Source organism: Colias philodice, chromosome 20 (genome assembly GCF_061535455.1).
Source record: "Colias philodice isolate Cphi_HAF_F1 chromosome 20, ilColPhil1 Martin Lab GWU primary, whole genome shotgun sequence".
NCBI lineage: Eukaryota > Metazoa > Arthropoda > Insecta > Lepidoptera > Pieridae > Colias > Colias philodice.
Window position 1 is genome coordinate 5134815 of NC_143105.1, and position 25201 is coordinate 5160015.

The following is a 25201-nucleotide window of genomic DNA, read 5'->3' on the forward strand; positions in this document are numbered from 1 at the left end:
TTATTATAATATTTCTCCTTCCTACTCATGCCATTTCTACATGAATTAAAATAAATGACTACTGATACTAAAACATAAAATATAATAAATATCAGAAACTAACCTTCATCGTCCGAAGAATAGCTGTTGTAAGATGTATTTCCGTATGTTTTAGGTTTGTATTGGTCAGATCTTAATGATTGACGACTTTGGTTTAATGACCTCGCCAATGATATAGTTGCTGGTGTGCTTTTCCTCGTCAATGGAGATTGTAGCATTCTTTGTTTCCACTCCAATAACCGTTTCATTGATTCCTCCCGCTGAAACGAAAACATTGAAACTTTAAATAATATAGATATTAAGAAACAAAATAAACTGAGTTACAAATAATTATTTAAGTTTATGTTATTATATATTACTAAAAATAATGAGGTACCTGTTGAACTTTCTTTTCTCCTTCACGTTCTGTAGATGGCAACCTTGCGCTCGCCGATCTTATAAAACCATCTGCATTTGGATCAATTCTGTTTGCTTCCTTTAGATAACTTGCATTTGAACCGTCGCTCATTACGCTTCCACTTCTATTCATGTAATCTTTTTGGTTTTCTAATTCTTTTTCTTTCAACATCCAATTGGAGTTTAGACCTTCCAGATCACTGTGTTTTGAATTGTAGCTTATATTATCACGGTTATGTCTAACACTGAATTCTGTTTCGTAGTTATTGTTGGTTGTATGGGCATATGGGGAATTTAGTTGTTTTTCGGCTAAGCCGCTCGCATATTTTGCCAACGGTATTTGAATATTTCTTGGTGCCAAGCCTTGCTGTTGCAAATATTGTGCTGACTGGCGCATTTTTTCAGCATATTTTTCTTCTGAATAATACGTATCTGAACTGGGGTCATAATAAGAATTGATATCGAGACTCGATTTAGGCCTTTGTGGATGTTTAGGCATATCCGAAACATTTCTCGCGGGCATTGTTTTATTCAGAGACTCGTTTTTAGCTTCATATTCCAGAAAATCTGCACTGTGTGGTCGCGGCATGGGCGGCTGAATTCCACTGGCTTGCATTTTCTTTCTACGCAATACTGACGGTCCGCTAAATACTTTTTCTTGGGGCTATAAGAATATAAATCATTAATTATTTAATATCAATTTATTTTTATTTCCTAATGTGTAATCAAATCTGAATATTAAACTTACCGGATTTGATTTGATCGATTGCTTTTGGCTCGACAGGCTGACGTTATCCCGTTGTTGTGCTACGTTAGATGATTTTGGAGTGTTCTCATTTAAATATGAAGAGTAAACATCTTCATAATCTCCCATTTTACCTTTATAATTAGACATTGAAGTTGATCGTCCATACGCATCAGGTGTTCGTCTCTCCATAATTCGATCATTAACTCCATTGGTGGAGTTGGCAGATCTTATAGCATTTAATTCGCCATAAACATCGCGCGTGTAAGCATTATTATCATAAGTTTTTGAATTAGTTCTAGACTCTGGATAACCCTCTTCATATCCTGCATTAGACTTCTTTTGCTCTGAAGTAGATTGATTATTTTGTATTTCAGTATTTTTAGGCCTTGTTTCTTGTACAGGATAATTTTGTAAAAACGGATTGTTTTGCGTTTGCTGATTGTAAATAGCCTCATCTAACTGTTGCTGCTGGTCCATAGGTCTTTCGAAAGAAGGTGATTGTGGGTTATATTTATACATCGAATGATGATCTTGGTTTCTATTCAATCTGTCTGTATTATTTGATGTCGTAGGTGTAATCTGACTTTCATTTTGTCTTTTTGTTTGGTATGAAGAATGTTGCATAGGTGGTGATTGTGGACTACGGACGTAAGATTCGGGGCTAATTTTATTTGCGTAATTTGTATGGTTATGATATTGGCTATGATTTCCACTCTGATTATATTGCGACTCTGGTTTCTTCAGGAGATCGTAGTTTGGATCGTATCTGTAAATAAAAAATGAAACATTATTAAATTAACGAAATAATTTTAACACATTATATAAGCTACAATGGTATTCATATCTTACATATCGGATCCAGGTGAATTGTATCCATCATTTGAACGACGAGGCTTTGGCGGTGCGTTTGCATACGTTGGACCAGGAATCTCATCATCATCCTGTAATATTAAGATATAATTAAAATAAATTTAAGTAATTCTAATATAGAAAAGTTCTTATCATGGAGAAATTGAAGGTACATACAATAAAACATTTAATGTTTTAACTTATTAATTCATTTCCAAATTTAAATAATTCTTTGGAATAAAATGAATAACAAAAATATTTCGTTATCACGTTGTTCAACGTCAATTCGCCATAAATCACCATTTGCAGTTATGTCCATAAACCGGTGATTGTCCTTGGTTACGCTCTAGCGAACTAATTGAGACTAACCTGCATCGATTTACCATTACGCACACAATAATACCCACCTCTGTTTTTACAGTTGTTTTGTCATTAAGCTGCTGTTGTGGATCGCTGAAAATGAATATTTTATTAGTAAGTACACAATACTTATCCAAAGTGCGATAAAGTCATTGAATATTCAGAAATAATATTTACATATAATTTTGCATAAGTGCAGCCATTGTAAGCGCTTTAACCCATTTCAACATCGACTCCTGATCCAGCGCTGCTAACACGTACGTCCGCATATTTGCATGTTCTAATTTAAAAGCAAACTTCCTCATTACTTTATCCTCGCTTGTACAAGCTGACACTTTATAAGAGGGTAATAGAACTGATCCTAATAATTTTTCTTCATCCTGGCCTGAAATAGGTACAGTAATTATTAGCATCATAAAAAAATAAGTAGTATTAGACAGTAAAATGTTATAGCTTACTTACTTTTATAATAAAACAGACAATATTCTGATAGCACGAACCATCTTTTCCTCCAAACCTTGAGCCCATCAGAACCTTGTTTATATAACATGCCAGCCATTGTGACTGGTGCTGTAGGAATCCTTTGCGCAGTGGGGGAACGCAATGCTTGACCACTGCTGCTTCGCCGGCTCTCAGATGATGGCGATTTTATACTTGGCGAACTGGATTCACTTGACTTCATAGGTGACATTGCGCCTGAATTATTCTTTAGTAATTGGTTATTAAAATCTGTTGGAGGTGATCTATGTTTGGGTTCTTCGTGTTGATTTCGATATCGATCCGTCTCCCGAAAGCCAGAATCTTGATTAATGTTCGTCCATTGCGATTCTTGGTACTGTTTATTTTGTTTCTCCATCTCTCTATATTCATTATTTTTAGCATATTTATCGACCTCCTTGTGAATGTCACCGGAATAATCTTTAAAATCATTTCTACTTCCATATCTGCTATCTACCTCTCGATAGGAGCCATCTGAATATATACTATTCTGTAAATTTGGTGGCGGCTGTACGCCATGTATTTGTTGTAGTAAAAGTTGTCGCTCGGCGAACTTTTGCTGTTGATGCATTTGTGCTTGATTTTGATAATGAAGTTGTTGCTGCATTTTCATTTGTTGTATTTCATTATATTGCCTTCTTAAAAGCTCTGTATTACTCTGAGGTCCTATTCTATTTGAATACGGTAAATAAGGTTTTGAACCATACTGGTTCATATTTGGCCTATACGTAGGTTGATGATTTTGATATATTTGGTTATTATCTTTCGGTGGGTTACGTTTCATGTAGTCTTGATAAACTTCCGCATTGTATCCTTTAGGAATATTGTGCATAATGTCATGGTTAACATTATGATCAGTGTGTATCACTTGTTCAGTTCTTTCTGTGATGGGTGATTGTTGTTGTTGCTGATAGTTATAATTGTCGTTAGCTCCGTAATGTCTTGCATATTCGTGATTATGACTAGTACCATACATTTCATGCCTATTTTCTAAAAGTGGAGAACGAGCAGTCATATTTGCATGATACTGATTTTGTATAAGCTGTTGTTGATGTATCACACCATTAGGTTGATTTTGTACTGGCTGATTTGATGTAATGTGGTTAGACAATTGCTGATGTGAATATATTTGATCGGGATGGACATGATGTGCCATTATGTGCTGCTGAGTCAGCGGCTGTTGAGTCGCTGGTAAAGTTTTCTTGTTATCCATTTGGAATTGCGTCTGATGTACCGGTGGGTCAATCCTGAAAAGATACAAAAGAATTTCATTAATATACACTTCGATAAATCAATTAACATCTCATGTGTTATCTCTTGATAATTTATAGAATAATATTAAAAACCACGAATATTATGTTACATTTGTATGAGTATTCCAAGAAAAAAATACAATATTAAATCAATGTTCCTATCCGAAGCCACAAAGAAACGTCATTATCTTAATGACCGGAAGCCGTATGGAAACAAAGTCTGTCACTGCGTCCGTTCTTCTCTCTAACATTTCCGCGACGATAATTACATCTTCAACTTTGTCTTCGCGGAAGCATTTTTAACGACCTCCTCTATCCTCGATAATTACTTTACTAGAGAAATACGTCAAATATAACCTCGCTGTTAGATGATAAATGGAGTGAACGTAAGCGATTATAGAAAGGTTTCCTTCTATTTATAGTATAATAATAATATTTATAGTATTCTCAACTTACAAATAATAGATTGTTTACTGGTCATTTGTTGAGTCTGGCTCGTAAATAACAAATAAAATTGTAATGTACACCGTAGGCCACTCGTACGGAGGACGGTCTACTTGGATTGTTGCCAGACCAAACTCTCACACATTTAGACCGCGACACCATATACCTACGATTGATTCCAATGTCAATATGAGGATTAACCTACTTTGTTATAAATCGATCTTTATTTATACTTAGCGCTGTGTTATAAATTTATTTTATCAAAAGTGCTAAACTAAAACTGAGAGCAATAAATTTGAAAACTGTAAGATTTATTATCAGAACTACAATATTAATTCCCAGTAAAACCAAGAAAGTTTATACACTAAGTCATTGCAAAGTAAAGATTGTTCAATGAATATTGAAAATAAAAATACAGATATTACACAAAGCCTACGCTTTGATTTCAATTTTTTAATACAAGTTTACCATCGACAATAAAACATTAGAAAAAAAGATAATGAGAGACATTAAAACTTGAAAAGAGCACTCATCGAGCAACACCTAAAAAACAAAGAAGCAAAATAATATATTAAAAACCGCATCCGTCTAAAGATGGACGTTCTCTTCAAAGGAAACTCTTTGAAGCCGTTTCAAATTATCTCTCGCTTTGACTACCGCCTGCGATAATTGATTTTTAATTCATTTAACGATTTACACAACAAATTGAATTATAGTCTTTCAAGCTAGTTCTGTAGAAGTAGGTATATTTAACACAATCGGTCTGGAAAGTGTAAATTATAAACTAAATCATTATTATTCCCAGACAATGAGTTAACACAGGCGTCGTATTTATTACCTAGTATGTAAATAGTGATGTAACAGACCTAATCTATGCTCGTAAGCCTGCTGGATTATACAATATGCAGATTTATTGCATGTGAATAGATTCATAATATTTATTGCTGCGATGACGGCCAGTACCACTACTAGTTAATTCATTTAATTCTAGTGTACCTACATTCTTCCAGTACGAGCATGTAAATTATTTTAATAGATAGATACCTATTAAGGTATCTATTAATGTTAGTACCTAAATGTTTGTATTCTAGTTTTGAAAATGTAAGCTGAATAAATATAAAATAACAGCTATGTACAGAAATACACTATAACAATTACGATGAGATTGCTTCAACATCTGGAACATGACACAATCACAAAAATCCATTTAAAATAATCCAATGCTAATAAAGATTAAAGAATATGACAATCATCGATTGCGTTCAACTGGATTAAGTGTTGAGTTTAAATTCGACCTTCGCATTTGAAGCTTTACAAGTGCAAACGCTGTCAATGGCCCAATCTTGATCGCTTTGTAAGCGAGTTATTGCAATCTGCAATGTAAATTTAAAGATTGAAGATGATGTAATAACTCAACATGATATTCAATGTGATAAACGAATTGAATACGCAAATTCTATTTCAAATGAACCATGTTACCTTTTATCAGATCCCATTGCCATTGCTTAATTTTAGAATTGAAAGTAAAATATGTTAACGCTATTATAAAATCTGTAGGCACATGAAATGTGTCATCTATATAGGAATTAGGAAGTGATAGGAACTATATTTTATACGAAGAATATTGCGAATAAAATTGCAAATCACTATCACTAAACCATGATTCAAAAGATAATTCTTAGAATGACCGCAGCACCTATGCCGCGGGAAAAAATCTTTCGTCATTAGATATATCTTGCATATGTATTTGAATCATGTGTACCTTTCCATATTATAGTATTTCACGTAGACCACACAGACCACACCAATGCAATGGTGGCATGAAATCTGAATCTTCTCTATTTACAAAGCCTATAAGTACAAAGAATTTTATATATAAAACATCGGATCAGCTTCAGTACCTACATACTGAATACTGATATGTTTGTTTATTTTTATTTTTTATTAAGTGCAACAGTACCTTGCCTATCCTATTTTAGCACTAGATAACTGTTCATAATCAAGCTGTCTGTGCCTATATTTGTTTATAAAAACCTACATACTATCACATTCATTTGTATAAGTTGTAAAACGCGTTCAAGAACGAGTTTTTAAAGCTTGGGAACCGATAGATGAGATGGATCTCAACTACATATACGCAGTTTTTATAGGGACATATAATATAGGTACCGATACTCAAGGATTCTAAGTGGTTTTTTTATACGAATCGCTTACTTACTTATTTTATGGAAGTTAATCTATTAGTACGGAAGAATCATCATGATTTATTGTAATTTCATGATGACTTGTGCTTAATTTTTGATTAGCGGTGATTTTTAACTTATCTTTGACTATTAGTGAATTCACCATTAATATATTTTTTACAGAAACTGTACCTATTAAAATATGAAATGTTATCAATATCTACACCGAAAATAATGTATGTATTGTGATTTGTGAATATTAATTGCTATTTTTTGTGTTTAGGCCATTATTCTACGTCTTCATTTAAGTTCGCTTGTATCGCTTATCATCCCGAAAAATCATCACAATATCATTAATGTACATCATGACAGTCTAACACATATTTTGTTTATTTTAATTACAAAAAATACTATCTTTCCCAAAACCCGCTATTTAATCGCTCAACTTAAATCTTAAAAATAAAACATATCCCACAGTATTATAGCCAGAAAAAGATTTTTCGAGACACGTTGAGGTCGAATGTCGTACCGGTCAACCGCACTGGGGCGCATTCTTGCCGCGAGGTGAACAACCGGCGCGCGCGCCTCGTCCTTGGTAAAGCTCCTTTCTACACCATTGCTGAACTGATGCAGCCTAATGGTTTTGATGCGCTTGATCAGGATCTCTTGTGCAGATAGTGTGTGTCAAGGTTTACGTTCCATGTGCACTTTATACTGTTCAAGTAGTACGAAAACGGGTGCACTGTATAATAGACACTTGAACACGACATCTATGCACTTGAACGTCATATTGAAGGCGCGATTGTGTAGTATATTAAATTTACGTTTTAAAATATTTAGGGCTATATTCTGGTTATTAGTTACAAAAAGAAGAAAACGCGTGTATTTTGGAAGGTAGAGAACATCTTTATTGTCAAACGAAAAAATTAAACAGTTAGATTTGATAAGTTTAGATTTTTTTTCTAAACTTACCAATCTACTACCAAGTTATTTTTATGAACATAAATACAATAATTCACTCTATAAACCTTTTAATTTTGCTGCACACAGAACCGGTAGGTAATAGGTACACCTTCACATATTACCTATAACAATATTTTTATTTTAGCCAAGTTAACATTTTTGCTGCATAATGATTTACGTGTCAGTAAGTTTAATTTGTTTGTTTTTAAAAGGCGTCAAAATAAACACGCTCATTTCGTTAATTTAAATAAAAACACTATAAAATAAAGTCAGAACGGCGTATACCTACAGCTACGTCAACGCGTAGCGAAGCTAAAAATAAAACCCTTTTCAAATTAACATAATGAATATTAATGAGTTGAGTGGTGATATTCTTCAGAAAGCGGAAGAATTCTAGATACCTATACTGATATCAGTATAAGTTCTGAAGGAGGGGAAATCAAGGTTAAGAACAAAGAACTATCACGATATACACGCAAACATATACTTACTATGAAAACAGGAATGCGATTAATACAAATTAATTTAAAAGTCAATTTTAAAATCTTCTAGACAAGCAATATCGACAGACTGTCGAACGACACCCTCGCATGTGTTAATTACATTTACGATATCATTTAACATAAACTATCGCATAAAATTTTACTAAGCGTGATAAAAAAATCTGTGACTCGGATATATAGAAAATTTAAATGATACAAGAAACTCTAGAACGGAGGTTGCGAGTTTAAGGCCAGGCTTATTAATATAGTCTCCTTTTTTGAGTGATTTAAAAAAAAAACACCTTTCACCCATTTGGAACCGATTGATCACAAACTACCTATGTCTACAAACGTTTCACCAGTAGACCGTGACAATTCACAAAGTGCAATGTTTTGTGGTCAAGTTTTTGGTAGTTATGCAAGAACTATGGGAATCGAATGATCTGCAATATTATATCATCAAAGTAAACTCAAGTTCTTTCGTAGATACACCACCGACTGTAATTCATAAAGAAATTATTAAAAAAAGTACTAACGCCTTGATTCTATTTTTTTTGTATATTACTTGAAAAACAAGCTCTTTAGACCCATATTTAAAACGGAAGTGGCAGATATTTTAAATGAATCTACTTAAATTTTATTTTATATTATACCTAAGACTGGGTTCTATCAAATTAGTTCACAGGTGTACCTACCTACTTCACAATAGAATGAGAAAGGGCTGACCTAGATGAAAAAGAACACTTTTTCATTCTGGTCCTACAGGCTACATCTTACATTTAACATTATTATAGACACAATTTAGTTAGTAACAGTAAGTTAACACTTTACATAATATCACGTAACGTACCTACTGAGTGTGTATATTTAAGATAAGTACAATTTGCATTAAAAGAATGGAAGTAGGAGGAATTCTCATTAAAATTTATAAAGCTTGAATTCGTAATTTCGCCGGCACCTGGTATGCAAATATGAATCCACTGGATACACTAATTAAAATTGCACAATAGGTTTCATTACCCCGTTTACATGCCTATAGCATGTGTTTGTTTCCAGCTTTAAGTTTATATTCCTTATTTGAAAAACTTGAACTCAAATGTTTAAATTTATAATATTGACTTTAAATATTGAAATAAAAACAAATATCAATTAATCATATTATCTGTAGTTTCCCTTAACATAAGTATCTAAGTCTGTACAAGTAAATAAATTTGGTCAATGAAAAAGTAATCAGAAGTACATTAATGAATATTTAATACATTCAAATATAAAATCACATTGTCGTTATGACGACTTTGATTTCTGATGCAGAAATGCGAGCGTGGGTTCCACCCGCTGATATGACATCATTTTATTTGAGATAAAATATTTCATACTTATTCCTTTTAAATTAATGCCAGGTTTTTCATAATGCTCGTGTACACTATGCGCATTCGTAAATAGATTTATCTACATTTATAACCAAACTACAAAACTTTTTGGAAGGTTGATGCCTATTGTTAAAATCATCCTAAAAATGCCTCGTGCACTTAGTCAAATGAATTAACATACAAATATTACAATTGCGATAAAACAAAAAGAAATTTGAGGTACAATAAGCACATCGCGAAATTACTGACGTAACTCCCTTCACAGAAATTTTAATTATTTTCAACAATGATAGCTGTAATTTGGACACTTTTGTTTCGAGTTCTAAATAAATCGGCGATATTTTTGCCATTGTTCTTTATAATAAGAAATACAATAGCTCTATATTGTGCGTTGCAAACTTGCAACATTATACCTACTAAGTTATGATTAAGCACGTATTTCAGTAGCAAGTGCTTCTACAAATGGAACATATAAACAATATCTAATAAAGTAACAGTTCAGCTATATCAATAAAGCAAAGAGGAAACCAACAATATTGTTGGTTTGATTGGAAATAAAATAAACATGTTTTTATTAGGGATGTAACGATACCGATACCGATACCGATATATCGGCCGATATATCGGCAAGCCGATATATCGGTATCGCCGATAATAAATCAACCGATACCGATATTTTTTTATAAAATTTCTTTCTTTTCTTTTATGTTTTTGCATTGTATTCATTCATATTGTTTTATTTCTGTTTCTGTAATAGTGTTAAGGAAGAGCGGAACCTCCTGACACAAGCATTTTATTTGCTTACTAGGAGTGTTCCAATCACAAATTTGTTTATGTAAAGGAAATAAATAAATAATTTTGATTTTTTTTAATTTTTAACGTGATAACGTTTTTAAAATCGTTTTAGTCGGGTGACATGTTCATAAACTTGTGTCACACCAAAACCTCACGAGCGCGATCGCAGGTATAACGAGAGAGAGACGGACCGATCTCCCGTTTCATCTCGAGCGCTGCCACTGCATTATGTTATCACGTAAACATCTCGATCGTAAACCTACTTTACAAACAACCAATTTTTTTGATATCAAATAATTCAAAAACCCGCGCCCAATGAACGATGCGGGAGGCCGCCCGCGCGTGCGCACTTTGTTTTCTGAAAAAACTCTACCAATAGTAAAATTTTATTAGGTACTGATTATATTATATTACTTAAAGTTTAACTGACTTCGTAAAATAATAATACTAAAATAAATGGTTTTGTTGTTTTTTGATTTGGCATTTTTATTTAAAAGAATACGATTAACAGTTGTCTCTGTTAAATGTTGGTAACTTTTTATGCATAATTCACTATTTATTTTTCTACCAAGCCATCGATATCGGTATCGGTATCGGTATCGCCGATACATTACTACAAATATCGGTATCGGTATCGTATCGGCAAAATCATGTATCGTTACATCCCTAGTTTTTATGTAACACAGAATTGAGTACAAATAGATTAGTGTTACTTAAACTAGGGCACAGGTTCTTGACATGCAGTTTAAAGGTTATATCGGAAACAAGTGCTTAGTATTAAATGATGTCACAAATACTCAATTAACATTAATATTTTAATAAAAAGAAAAGATTTGATGTTCTAATGGATGAACTCAGATCTGTTTTTGCACGCCTCATAAGCGAAGCGTTGAGGTGGGTACTACTGTCACTTCGCGCAAAACATCTGATTTTTCAAACTTAAAATGTCTTTATGTATCATACATTGCACTTGTAAGATAATACATACACACACATATTAAGAAAAAACACTATTTTTAACGTTCATGATATTTTTGATGTCATTTTTGTTATTTAAACTAGTTAAATCGTACTTAAATCGTTAGTTAAATCGTACTTTATCGTGGCACAAACAAGTTAATGAACTGAATAAGAAAGTATTTGCAGCATCACACTCTCTAAGACGTATTCGGAATTTCTTACCCATTCCAACAAAAATTTCTCTTGCACAATCCCTCCTCCTTCCCATCCTCGATTATGCCGACATTTGCTATCCAGACCTTACCGAATTACAATTAGACAAACTCGAACGGCTACAAAATGTATGTATACGGTTCGTATTTGGCCTCCGCAAGTATGATCACGTCACAGAGTATCGTAACAGGCTGAAGTGGTTACCTATACGTTTACGTCGTAACATCAACAAAAAAAAATCCTATTCTATCCCCAAGCCCCTGTTTACCTTAAAGAAAAATTTGAATTCCGTTCGAATGTCGAGTTAAATCTACGATGCACTGGCAACCTGCTATTGAAAATCCCTCCCCACAAATCCAAATTTTACCACAAATCCTACCATGTACAGTCCATAGTCCTTTGGAATGCTCTACCTATAGAAATCAGACGTGCGAAATCGCTAAATATATTTAAAAATTTAATTTTCAATCATTTCTCCTCCCAGATAAATAGTTAGTATTTTCACTGTATTTGTTTATTTTTATTTATTTATTTATTTTGTAAATATATGTATTATTAGTATATTGGTATTTATATATAAATATATATAAATTATATATGTATTTTTTTTTTAAATCATATTCATTATGTATATACATATTTATAATATAAGTAGTTAGTTATTTGGTTTAAATGTATTATAATTAAATTTTTCATTACTGCACCACCTATTGTTTTTCCCCTTTTTAATTCAAAATCCTACCCATAGGTTGCCTGGTAGAAATCGCTCAGTAGCGATAAGGCCGCCTTTTTGGCTATATATTATATTGTCTTTTTTTCTTTTGTTATATTGTCTGTTTTTATTTGGTGCTAAATAAAGTGTATTTATTATTATTATTATGTTTCTCTTCTCCATAATACTCGGGTACCACCAGAAGGACGGTACCCGGATCTTTGGAAGGCTTACGTGGGGACACGGATCCAACACGCAGAGGCCCTTTCGAGACTTTTAATGTGTTGTGGGACACCAGCCGCAGCCTGCCCATGACTGCACTATAGAGATACAGTCCTAGGCAGTCCGCGGCCGATGTAGGACTATTACAGGGTATGGAAATTTAATAATTGGGCTATGGATCGGGATGCTAAATGGACTGGTACTGGGGACTATGGGAAACTATGGCACCTGCCTTTCTACTAAAAGAAAGTAAAAATATGTTGGCAGGTGGTGACTCGCCCTCTCACTGTATGGGCCCCCGAAATAAGTCGCTGCAATAGTGCGACAAGGGGGCAACATATTGTGAGCAGCTAAGGGTGGAGAGGCGTCCCTGGACTTTAAACTACGATCACGCGCTCCCTGAGGGTCCAGCATCACGTGCCCACTCGCCACTTACGCTTCGCATCCACCCTGCGAGCTAAAAGCTCTCGCGACTCCACTCTGGCCGGCCGGTTAAGGCAAGCCAGAGGTGGGGGTCCTGTCCTCGTCAGGCTTCACTCCGACCGGCCGGTGAAGGCGAGCCGGAGATGAAGACAGGGGCCTCCCCCGGGAGCACTCGGTTCCCGCGGGGTCGCTACTCCCCGACACCCCGCCACAAGGTGTCCTGCGGGTTGACTGATTGCACGGGTGGAATATCTATTGTCACGTAGACAATAGATATTCCAACCGTGGGCGATGGGGTCGTCACATCCCTACGCCCTTATTATTATTATTATTAAAAAACAGTTTAAAAAAGTTCTGTCTTGGACGTCCGTGTGTCTGTATGTGCGGATCCTTTTTCTTGTTAACACGATAGCGACCGAAATACTTTACTAATCGAGTCTTTTTTTTTCTCTTACGCTTGAGTATGCTCAGGAATAGAACCCTTTCATTTTTCAGGGTCTGATTCGATGTGGTTTAATTGTTATTAAATAAACAAAAATAATAATTAATAAATATTTATTAAAAAAAAATTATGAGGCGTGCACTTTTGGATTTTCCAAATTATTTCTATATTTCTATCGATTTTAAATATTCTTTCACCCGAAGTAGGTAACAAGATACACTTCCTGATTTAAAAAATTATACATTTTTTTTATTCTTCTCCCATTGGAAACGACGGAAGCGAGCCAAGAGACTAGTAGTTATTATAGAAACGAAGTTCGAATTGAATAGAAAATTTTCTATTCAATTCGAACGTGCCATAAGCACGAGTAGGTGAAGTACGAAACAATACAGAACTACCTATTTATTATTATAATAAAAATAATTTCACGCTTGAAACAACTCGTGTGCAACTAATCTTAACTATTCATAAACAGATAAATTTACCGTAGCATAACATTTAAAATTATTAGGTACCTTAGTTTTGCACAACTGGTATTTATCCTCTAATTCGAAGGAGACACATCGATTGGGAATTCCAGTTCTTCTAGGTATCCGTATTTCACAAACGTAAAACACGTGCCACAGATTACATATTCAAGAACAGTAACGAGGTAATACCTAACGTGGAATAGGAACACAAGTAAAGCACTAATAGAATTATTTCTTGTTCTTGTGATAATTTCCAGAACATTCATGAGATTAACTTTCAATCGATAAGAAAAAACGTAAATGAGTTATTCATTAGTAGGCTCTTACATAGATACTTTCATGTTCTGTGCGTTGATGACACAATCCAATATAATATAATAACATTTAATACTAACTAGGAAGCATTTATTCTATTATAACAAAACGTTAAATTACGGAAATGTCGATAAACTACGTGCCCTTTGTTTATACAACATTACTCCAATTCTTTATATCTCAATCAGTACCTACTTTCTCTATCGATTCATTCATAAATATTTATACCATCGCATCGTTATACACGCGAGTTCCCAATTGTGTACGTATTCAAATTTCCATGTTTACCATCGTTATTAGACCACTATTGACAAGTGCTTGAGTCACAAGTTTCTTCATTTCTTCATGTTTGAACTATTCTAAGTTCATTTGTTGTACGAATTAGTTACTCTTATGACAGCAAAATTTTATGTTCAGTAAATCTTTGTAATAACGGTTTGATCATTAATTCTCAACAATGATAATGAAAGTATTATCTTAATTGGGTTCTTCTAAATCCACATTAGTCACTATCTAGTATTTACTAAGACACTTCAGCTTTCCTATCCATATCATCAAAAACTAATCTCAAGACTAGTATTTACAATGAGACAGTCAAAATAAATCTATGGTATGATCTTATGTCACGTCTTGGCTTTCACTATTGATGTGATAGAAACGACTCAGCTATCTGAGATAAATCTGCGTGATACGCTAAGCGGTGAGCCAATTGTCCACGGTGTGTCGCCTGGCACACATACTCCGTAGGCTGTTTATCAGAACCTTGATCACAATTTCACGACACGTTCGTACTAGCATTTGAAATATAATTAGCGTTACGATAAACATTTGGGTTCTAGAATTACTTCTAGATTATTTGGAACTGATTTCAAAGTAAGATTATACTTACAGTCTGTGATTACAAATGAATTAATGATTGAGAATGTAGGTAGAAATAAACCTAAGATCATTTATTTTTTTGTATGCACATGATATTTCAGAATCGAGACAAAAACAAATTGCCGTTGTATTTTATAAGGCAAGAAAATAATTGAAATAAACGTATGGTAAAGAATAACTATAAAACACCGTTGGATATTAAAATAAAATGAGCAAGAAGCAAATAATAAGCTATATCTTTTTCAATTCCGAGAGCTGCAATTGTTATGTACATACGCCGGCTTGAGGAATGCTAGACCGCTTATTATTTTTTTTACTCCAGTTGCAAAAAAGAACAATGAAATGAAAATTCCATCAGCAACTCTAACAGACACTGTTTACTTTTAATTCGTTGCTTAGCTAGAAGTGGTTCAATTGCATTGACAGCAAATTAAAAAAATGAAAGAAAACCATACAACGTAAAAATTCATACAACGTAATTTTAATAGATTATTTGTCATGGATAACGGAAACATAGTACCTACTCTAACTTAGTTTTTATCAGTACAAATACAAACTGCGATAATAGGTAGTAGGTACCAAATGAAATACTATAGACACTACGTGAGAGTGGCTATGTGAAATATAAAAAAAACTGCACTAAATCTACGACCAAGTACAATCAAAAACACTAGACATTTGCGTAGAAATTTTTTACTCAGTGTACGATTCACTTTGAGCTCTACACTTAATTATCCATTGTCAAAATAGAAAACCCACTGGATTTATTTGCAAATATATTCAAATATCTCATTGTTAACACTCAAATAAATTCCATAGATCGTGAACGTAACCCCAATCTTGTAACAAAGACTTTCCTCTCTCACGATCAAATGGTTCGCACCTATGAAATGCTCACGCGTGTTGATTAAGATATTATCATTTAAAGGCTACGTCACATATACTGCAGATATAATATCCGGATTCTGACAAAGCTAGATTTCCGTTTGTAACAAACAAATACCGTGACCTTTGTATTCTTTCATTTGATTTCACAACTGGTTTAATTCCTGATTTAAGTTTGTAAAGTTCATTTAGCTATACAATAAAAAATTCACCGCAATTATACCTGATCATAATTAATAATTTAGGTAACCCACATATTATTTCAATGCCTTAACTAAATTTAATGAGTAGAATAATCGTTTATTTAATGGCTACCCAGAAAACATAATAACATTTTATTTATAATCCCTGTAGAAGCCACATCTCGTTAGAGAAAGTTACTATTAACAGAGTTAAACGAGGCCTCCACAAGAAATTGTCACAAACATTTGTACTTTATCTTCAAAATTGTCTTCAACCGTAAAATGATAATTTCAAATGCGTAGAAAAATAATAACCTACATTTAAATTGCCAACGATATATCTTTCTAGGCTATCACGACTTCTATAATCACTATTAGCGGCTATTGCGCTACTTATTAGATTGATTAAGCCCGTATTTGACCAAGTTTTATTATCGTTTTACGTAATATCGACAAAATGTGTGCCAAAAATAAGGATTGCAATAAATGCTGCCAACTTCCACGAAATCGCATTGCAGATTAAATGAAGCTTGAAATATTGCGTCCTTGATATAGTTTAGTTTCTTTTGAAGGACATGATGTAGAATTTTACTGCGATTGGGACTTGGCCTAGTTTTAAATTGCATACCTACCTACTATCACAGAATAATAACTAGTAGCTGCTACTTCAAAGGTTTATCTAAGATTAATTGAGAGATTTATTTTTCACTTTCTTAGTTTTTTAAGATATTATTTCGTTTTCGATAGAATAACCAGATACGCACCATTTTTTTACTGTATAAATTGCAATCGATTCCACATATGATTGCATATTACTGATTCACACGAACATTCATTTCAAAATCAGCACGTAATGCTTCCTGCAAAACAGCTCTCCTAAAAGTACTTAAAGGCAATTCCACTTTCATTCCCGGTTGTAGGCAAAACGGAAATTTTCCTTTAAATTGGCATGAGAGTGAAATGTTGAGGGATTTTCGACTCTGTATCTACATTCTACAGCTTTAAAATCTTTTAGCATTTTAAAACTTTTGAATTCTTTCTTTTAGCGATCAATTAGCATGTAGAAATGTTCAAATGAGCTAGACTTTTCATTCATTTTTCAGCATTTATTTAAAATACCTACTCGTCCACACTTATCTCATATAATTAAGGAGTTACTCAACGCCTTTTTAAGTACAAAGCATCTTGCTTTATCTTCCTCTAGTTAGATTTGTTTAGATTTGTTTGACGACAAACATGTTAAATGGGGACAAACTGAGTTACTGCACTTTAGAGATAAGCGAAGGGCTTTAGAGCACAGGTGTTGTGAACAAATTCGACGAGCAACGTGGTCTATAATGGTAATACAGCTCAATTTAAAAGTGTCTTATAAGGTATGCGGTAAAAGTTGTTTCAAGGGAATGCCATAAATTGCATAATAAAAATTCTCAATACGTATGTAGGGTACTTTCATTCATAAGAATTATATTTTGTAATATAATACACACTTTTAAAGACAAATTATAATGATCTTTCTGCATTTTATATCATTTTGGCGTGTTTACGAGGATGATGTAGAAATATAATTTTGAAGCGAACTCTTACACGTTATTTATTGTACTTACACCATAAGTACAAAACCAAATACATTTCTGTATTCTAACCATGATTACAAAACAATATTCGTCAGAATCGAATCGCCCTTAGGTAATAACAGGACGCATTCCTAACATCCTTTCACGCTCAACATCGGTAAATGTCAAATAGCGGATTGCCTTTGCATCATTCGGTAGGTACCTATATGAAATACAATTTCGTAGTACATAAACCGGTTTATGATGGAAACTTGGAAACATCATCGTAGCTACATGTTAATGTATAGTGTGCCACTTAAAACCAGATACATCGGTTTACATTACAAGTGTCGTTTGTATCATGTTGTAGGTACTTACCTACTTAGTTTTGTAAACGTAAACAATAGGAGTAACTTTAAAGTAATTTTGAACAAAGCAGCTGTGTAATTTTTTGATACTTTCTTGTTTTCACTTCCTCTGTTCAATGTTTATAAAATTTAAGATTTTTTCATTCGTATTCGTCTCACTCGTTTTTCCTGATCGTTTTCAAAAGTCAATGACTTTTGGTCAAAGAAACGAAATATTATTGGAAATCGATAAAAGAGTTAATAATCTTATTTTCAAAACTATCTACAACATTTACCTACACGGTTTCCCAAACTTTACCGTTTAGACCTTCCATTGTGCCCTAAAACTCGTTATCTATAAGTGTTATCTCGAACACATAATTACTTAAGCCCGTAGCGATGCGACAGGTTCCGAGAACATTGCTCTCATAAAGAAAGATTAGACGAAAGTTTCAAGAAAGATTTGAGACAAGGTGTCTGAATAGGAAAAACAAAAGGCATCGAGCACAATGCAACAAGTGCTTCTCAAACAAATCGTCGCACGGCGTTTCGTCATTCAACGTCCACCACAGACTTGAAGACAAAAAGTCCCTGCACACAAAAAGGTTCGGACGACTACCTGCTTTTTAACGAAGCTTTATAACGTCCGAATTCCGCAATGTCGATGACACATCACCTCCGCATTATAACACAACCAGTATTTTATAAATCGCTTAGACATCTATTATAGATAAATGACTCATATTGGAAACTTAAAAATACATTAACGACCAAATGACAGTACAAATTGAGGTAACGTGAGATACTGAAACAGCAGCAGTAATGTAATGTTATTAGATTTTGTTGTGTTAGGTTCGTTACACATAACACTCTAATTATTATTATTTATTTATTGAAATTATTCTTACAAATTATTACAATAACTTAAGTCTAAGTCCCACAAAACTGCACATGCAGTTTGTCTGTGGGGGTTTGTCTGTGTCCAGGTAATTCTAAATATCTTGAAATTATTTGGCAGGTAGTCTGCGACTTGTGAATATTATTCTATCATTAAAATTTAAAAGAAATGTACCCATTCATAATTAATTATAGTAGGTAGATTTGTAGTATAGTATTAGAAAGATAAACGAAACCGGAAGATGTTTAAAAAATTCTAACCTAAACCTTTCTACTTACATAAAATGTATCTACCAGATATCGAAAATTAAAAAACTAAACACGTCCGTTTTAAATACACCTGTTGCCCGCTCACCTGGCCCTTACGAATTTACATTAGACTGGCGTACCCAAACCAATGTTTATCTCCTAAACACTAATATTTAATTTTAGTCCTGCGTGACGCACGAAAGAAGCCCAAAATATGTTCTTTAAATTTAATAACAAAATTGTCCAATTAGGTATTTACGAATGAAAAATTTCTGCTTTGTTATATTTTCTTTTACTTATTTGATTACAGTTAAGAATGTAAAACTAGTTGAGTGTCCGTCTAGTATAATATCCGGTTTCTCGTACCTTATTCGCTGATGGCATCAAATCCTCTGTTAGTGTCTAGCTTCATTTAATTTAATCCTGCTACATGAACTCCATCCAAATCACAATACACATATTTTACACAAAACACGAAAACTTTTGTTAACTACTCCTTAATTAAATTTCCTAGTTTCATTTATTTTACTAGCTGAATTCTATTCATTTCATATTTTATTAATTTGGTTTAATCATTATACTGCTATTGTCAGTCAAAATATTCACTTATATTTAATTTTAATTTTAACAACGATTTATTTTCACGAAATATCGTATCGCTTTGTGAGCGTAAACGACCGTTCGCCGTCGACTGCTGTAGTAGTACCCACAACAAGTTGAGCGTGCCAACACGAGTGGGAGGAGTAAAAGTGAAAATGATATACACGACTACCTAGGTTAGAGTGAGATAGCCTACCCACGATCACCGGTGCACGAGGTAGGTCTATAATGCAGCTGATGAAAACTGTCTCCTAAGCCAATAAATTTACACTACATTTTGTGTCTCTTATTATTCACCATCGTTATACTGGTTTAACCTGTACATGACTGTGTTCCGATAAAGGTAATTTGAATTCCTGAGGAGTGAAAAAGACGGAGCCTTCAACAGAGGTTCTATACATATGAGCGCGAAGCTAAGGCGCGAAGGGATACATGCGTAGAAAAACGTTAATATTAATTTGAATACGGGGAGTGGCAGCTTTTAACGGTTACCGATAGGTCATTCGTCTCGAACAATTTTAATCTACAAACTCGTTATCAGTGACATGTAAAAGTAAACATCTGAACAAGAATCGTCTATTAGAGATGTTAACACTTTCTACTTACATAAAATCACTCTTTGTTAGGAGTATTCAAAGTTTATGTGATAAGTGCCCAAATAGATCATTTTTAGATTGCAAAACGGTCATGTACTTACAAGAAGTAAGGCGTAGAACGTTTAGGAACTTTTTGTTTGCCTTTTCATTGCTGGACAAAGCAATTCACTTTTCCCAATTAGCTAAGCGAAGCACGCTCATCGACAAGCGGTGCTTTGTTTCCCAAAACAAGTGAAATTCTGCTATCTTCCTATCGACACACTTTCAAGACAGTGTTACGCATGAATTGTTGTGTTTTGTTTGCTTTTTATACCGTGGAATTCTAAAAAATTCAAAAAAAGCATTGCTACCTTAAACATCCGCAAAAATTATGCACAGATGTGGCATATGGTAACTCTTACAATGTTTCGTGTCAATCACAGAAATATCGATAGGTTGTCCAGTTTTGAGACCCTACATCACAACTTTTTTCGATATATCGGTAGTGGTTAACGCAGTGAATTGAAAATGAAAGGGACATTTGCATAGGGCAAAAATTCAAAAATATACATAATTTTATTTTTTTACTACAACGTACTCTCAATAATAAAATTACAGTAATTATAATAAGTCTTTACTCAAGTAACTTATTTGTCACTCAGCATCATATTTTAGCTCATCCCGATTCCACACGGGAAGACTACTTTTATAAATTTTTAAATGTTATAATACCAAAAATCGTTAAAATCTGCCCATTCATCCTGGGTGGTGAACCATTTTGAATATTATGACTTTCATTTATAATATATATATATGTATTAACCTGCTATTCCCAGCAGTCCACTTCTTGTGACGATATATATATATATATATAACGATATATATATATAGCCTATAGATTTCCTCGACAACGGGCAACCAACACTGAAAGATTTTTTCAAATCGGACCCACAGTTCCTGAGATTAGCGCGTTTAACCAACTAACCAAAAAACAATCTCTTCAGCTTTATAATATAAGGAGAGATAAATAGATCTCGAATCACTGTAAATTAGAAAACTTTCCAAGAACACTGCTTAGTGCTTACCCTGAATGAGTTTAAGAAGTTTTTAAATGTAGCATTAGCACTAATACAAGTAACAGCTAATTCAAAAGTACATAAATTTGTCCTAGTGACTAGTCCCTCAACGCTAGTAAAGTTGTAGAGCTAATAAAGTGAACGTCAAGCTGACAATAACCAGATGTGACCGCGTGCTTCGAATGGTTTAATGCTGGAAATCAAAGAGACAGTTGACCTCTTTAGTTCTTGCAACGTATAATAGTAATGACCCTACTTGGATCGTGAACATCAGAACATGACATAGAGGGCTATCATGAATCATTCGTCATCGATTCGTCATACGCTTTATAGCGGTATTGTGTATGAATTGATTTAACAGATTTTTGACTTGTGAATCTATTCACAATGTGTGTAATATTATAAAATAGATACCTACCAATGTTTTGGTAACGTTGAATATGAGGAGGCTTCAAATTTTTTTAAACCCTATTAAATTTTATTTACGAAATGCCAAGAAACTTCACGTTTCATTTATATTTAATAAAATAATAACGCAGAAATTATGGTCTACCTTTCAAAAAATTAATACAATGTTTGTAGTACCTGCCTACATACCCGAGCTTTAAATTCGAATGCAACACATTTCTACCCACTTAAGTCGAGATCTCTAAATCATAAAAACAACATTCCAAATAAAGTTTATTCACATTTTAACAAAATATTATACTGACAAGACAATGATGTCACCTAAATACCAGAAAAGTTGACGCGATTCCAAGTCTAATTTAAGTGCTTTTATAATTAACCATGTACCTATTAATAAACATTCTAATAGCAGAAATTACAAAAAGTAACTCCAAATTTAAAACTTATTAATTTTTTATTGAAGTCTCATTTTATTATGACCTAAATTGAACTTTCACGCTTGGAGTACCTATCCACAAAGCAGCCGTGATTGTCTCTATGATGTACTAAATAATATTTTATAACCGTTTACTAAATTTAAAATTACACCATAATGGTTATCGTCGTTGAAATCATAGCTAAGAGGAAAAAACTGTAACTATGAAGAAAAGCTAGTGTCTGCGATGCCAAAACATTGATCTAACTTTAGAATTTAGACGCAAATCGTGAATATTTCAGCATTTGATTGATAGCGAAGTCGTAAACGGCAAAGAAAGAATATTCATATAAAATAACCTTTTTTTTACAAATTGTAAATTTCTCTTTTACCTGTTGCAATTTTGTGTGTAGCTATAGTAGTTAGATAATTTGTTCTAAAAAAAAATACATATTTATTTCTCATATTTTGAGTCATATAGTAAATACAACAACTTATCCAAGGATATCTTTTACTATCGTTCGCAAAACTCAATTGCAAATACAGGGTGTATTTACTCAGTTACTACTATGATAAGATAATGTAATTTTCAACCATTAACAACATTTCTTCTGAGCAGTTTACTACTGTATAACTGTAAACATAAATTGCCTTTAATCAAAAAGAACGGAGCTTTGCTTTAACCTTTTGCAGTACAAATAAAAATAGTCTTGAAATTAAACATTCCGGACTACGTAAGAAAAATCCTACTAAATGTAAAAGCATTTCTTCGGAACAAGAGCGAATATCTACTGAATTCCAAGTTTCTATTTCAATGTAAGAATGTGGAAATCCTGGCTGTACTGTGTACATATATCCTATGTGAACGTACGAACGAATAGCGACATAAACTGCAAGATAAGGCTGGGACTCTCGTTTACCGTAAAGTACAAACTACAATGCTTTTGTCGAGAGTAAAGGAAATGCCTGAAGCGTACCTACGCGTTCTGTTTGAATAAAGGATACATGGGCTTGTGCTGTCATTGTGAGGATCAGAGAACCGTTATATACTCCTACGTTTAATAATAATTGACAAATATAACTAAGATAAACAAAATTGAAGAATAGAAAGAGGATTTCCTAGTTCTGACACCACATTTTTTTATAAGTCTTCTTGTGTTAATTAACCCTTTCTCCTTAGTTTAAGTTCTCTTTTTCAAAACACCGAAACATTCACTAGGGGTGACTAGGGGTGGGTTTACCACAAATGTCTTAATTTAAGCTCCATATAATCCCCCGCAATCCATTTAATCTTTAAAAGCATTCTGGGTTAGTAACGCACGCCAGTGTTTGTCAAAGTAAACATTTACTTATTCCCACGAATTTTTTGTCCATTCACCTCTTTACGTTATGAGCAAACAGGTGTTAAATTAAATGATACTAGAGACAAGGCACGTTGAATAACCCATTGTGCAGGCGATAGTTCCCGGCAGCGTGACGTCACACGGGAATGGCGGGGCTGATTAAACACACGGAAATTTGTATACAAGGGCGGTAAACAACAATGAAGCTCATATTTGAAGTACCTCGCTCTCAGTTAGTATGAAACCACAATAACCGCAAAGCCTGGACGAGGAACATAACTGAATTTATGCTAGTATAAACAGAGCGTAGCGTCTGTTTTTCAAAGGGACTTGGTAACTATGCATTAGAATTTTAGATGACACCTATGCAGGTTGTTCAACGTTTCTCAGTGTAAGAAAATATTACTTACATAACTACTTCTCGCATCTTTAATAGCCAAAATTTTACCTTTTTCAAATATTTAACCTACTTCTTTTTAGAAGAAAACCACACAAAACTGAATTTTCTATTTCGTTAAATAAAAACTAAGCAGACAGTTATAATAACAAGGAAACTTTTCTGAAATCAACAAACCTTTAAATTATTTTGAGAAAGCTGACTATCAAGCTATCCCTAGTCCTAAGAATGTACCTTTGTCGTCATAAATATTCCGAATCATAAAATTAAAATTGAAATCTATTTCAATAGCTACATAAAATTTATCGATATATTTGATATTTGTAATGTCCAACTACTGGAAAAATTAAAGCATTTTAATATTTAGAGCTTATAATCTGGACTAAGAATGGATTTAACATACAAAGTATTTTTATATCACCCAACTTCCACGAAGCTCAGAAAAACGATTAAGCCGTAAAACTTACCATTCCCACAGATGAACAAGGCAGTCAAACATAACGCAACCTTTTTCAGTGCTCATACATGAAGCTGGAGCGGCCATTTTGATTCCGTTATCTTCAATATGCTTCCTTATATTCATTCAAACATCGAGGTATATCTGTAAAGAAAAAGTGCCAATTAGAAATTTGATAGACCACAATGATGATGAAATAAAATGAAAGTGAAATTGTAGTTATTGTTTATCCGTGTGGGTTAGGGTTGCCAACCGTACTATAATATATAGTATTATACTATATTTCGGGTCTGCGTACTATATACTGTTGAAAACATATATATGTAGTACGCAAAAATACTATATTTTCAACACCGACAATGAATGTGACAAAGCTTGATACTTTTATTTTAAACATAAAAATAACTGCGTTAAAAACAACCGACTTCAAAAACGGAAAAGTACAAAATAAAAAGATTTGATATCATTAATTACTACATAATATTATTTAGATGTGCTTTTTATTAAATAGGTTTGAAGTCGGTGCCAAACACTTAGTATTTTAGTCTGTTGTTTTTAACGCAGTTATTTTTATTTAATACTTTTTAGTGTATTTTTCAACACGAATCAAACGAGCCCAATCTCGATAAAGTTGAGTTAATGTATTATGTACTAAGTTCCTATGGCCACCTTCCGATTCCATCATCAAATCAGCTCTCTGTCATGATAATTTTTCATCGCTATCCAATTTACATACGTATACAAAATTTCAGCTCAATCGGTTACCGGGAAGTGAGTCAAAGTTACTTGGTACATTTCAAT

The 25201-nt window shown here is 33.4% G+C and overlaps 1 protein-coding gene and 1 long non-coding RNA gene across 3 annotated transcripts in view; both read right to left on the bottom strand.

Moving 5' to 3' along the window:
* The window catches only part of LOC149479413 (uncharacterized), an 85082-nt gene that overhangs the window by 54474 nt on the left and 5407 nt on the right, over window positions 1-25201 (bottom strand). The gene's annotated exons all lie outside the window — the stretch shown is intronic.
* The window catches only part of LOC149479416 (uncharacterized), a 35091-nt gene that overhangs the window by 4257 nt on the left and 5633 nt on the right, over window positions 1-25201 (bottom strand). The window contains exons 2-9 of one of the 2 annotated variants that reach the window (XM_089708244.1): window positions 24411-24544; window positions 2855-4137; window positions 2570-2777; window positions 2440-2485; window positions 2033-2124; window positions 1184-1949; window positions 416-1099; window positions 104-299 (exon numbers count right to left, since the gene is read on the bottom strand). In XM_089708244.1, the coding sequence (XP_089564370.1) occupies window positions 104-299; window positions 416-1099; window positions 1184-1949; window positions 2033-2124; window positions 2440-2485; window positions 2570-2777; window positions 2855-4137; window positions 24411-24526 (3391 nt within the window). In that variant the 5' untranslated portion in view covers window positions 24527-24544. Of the gene's footprint in view, window positions 1-103; window positions 300-415; window positions 1100-1183; window positions 1950-2032; window positions 2125-2439; window positions 2486-2569; window positions 2778-2854; window positions 4138-19495; window positions 20371-24410; window positions 24545-25201 lie in introns of those variants that run through there. The other variant, XM_089708245.1, reaches the window with a different exon arrangement.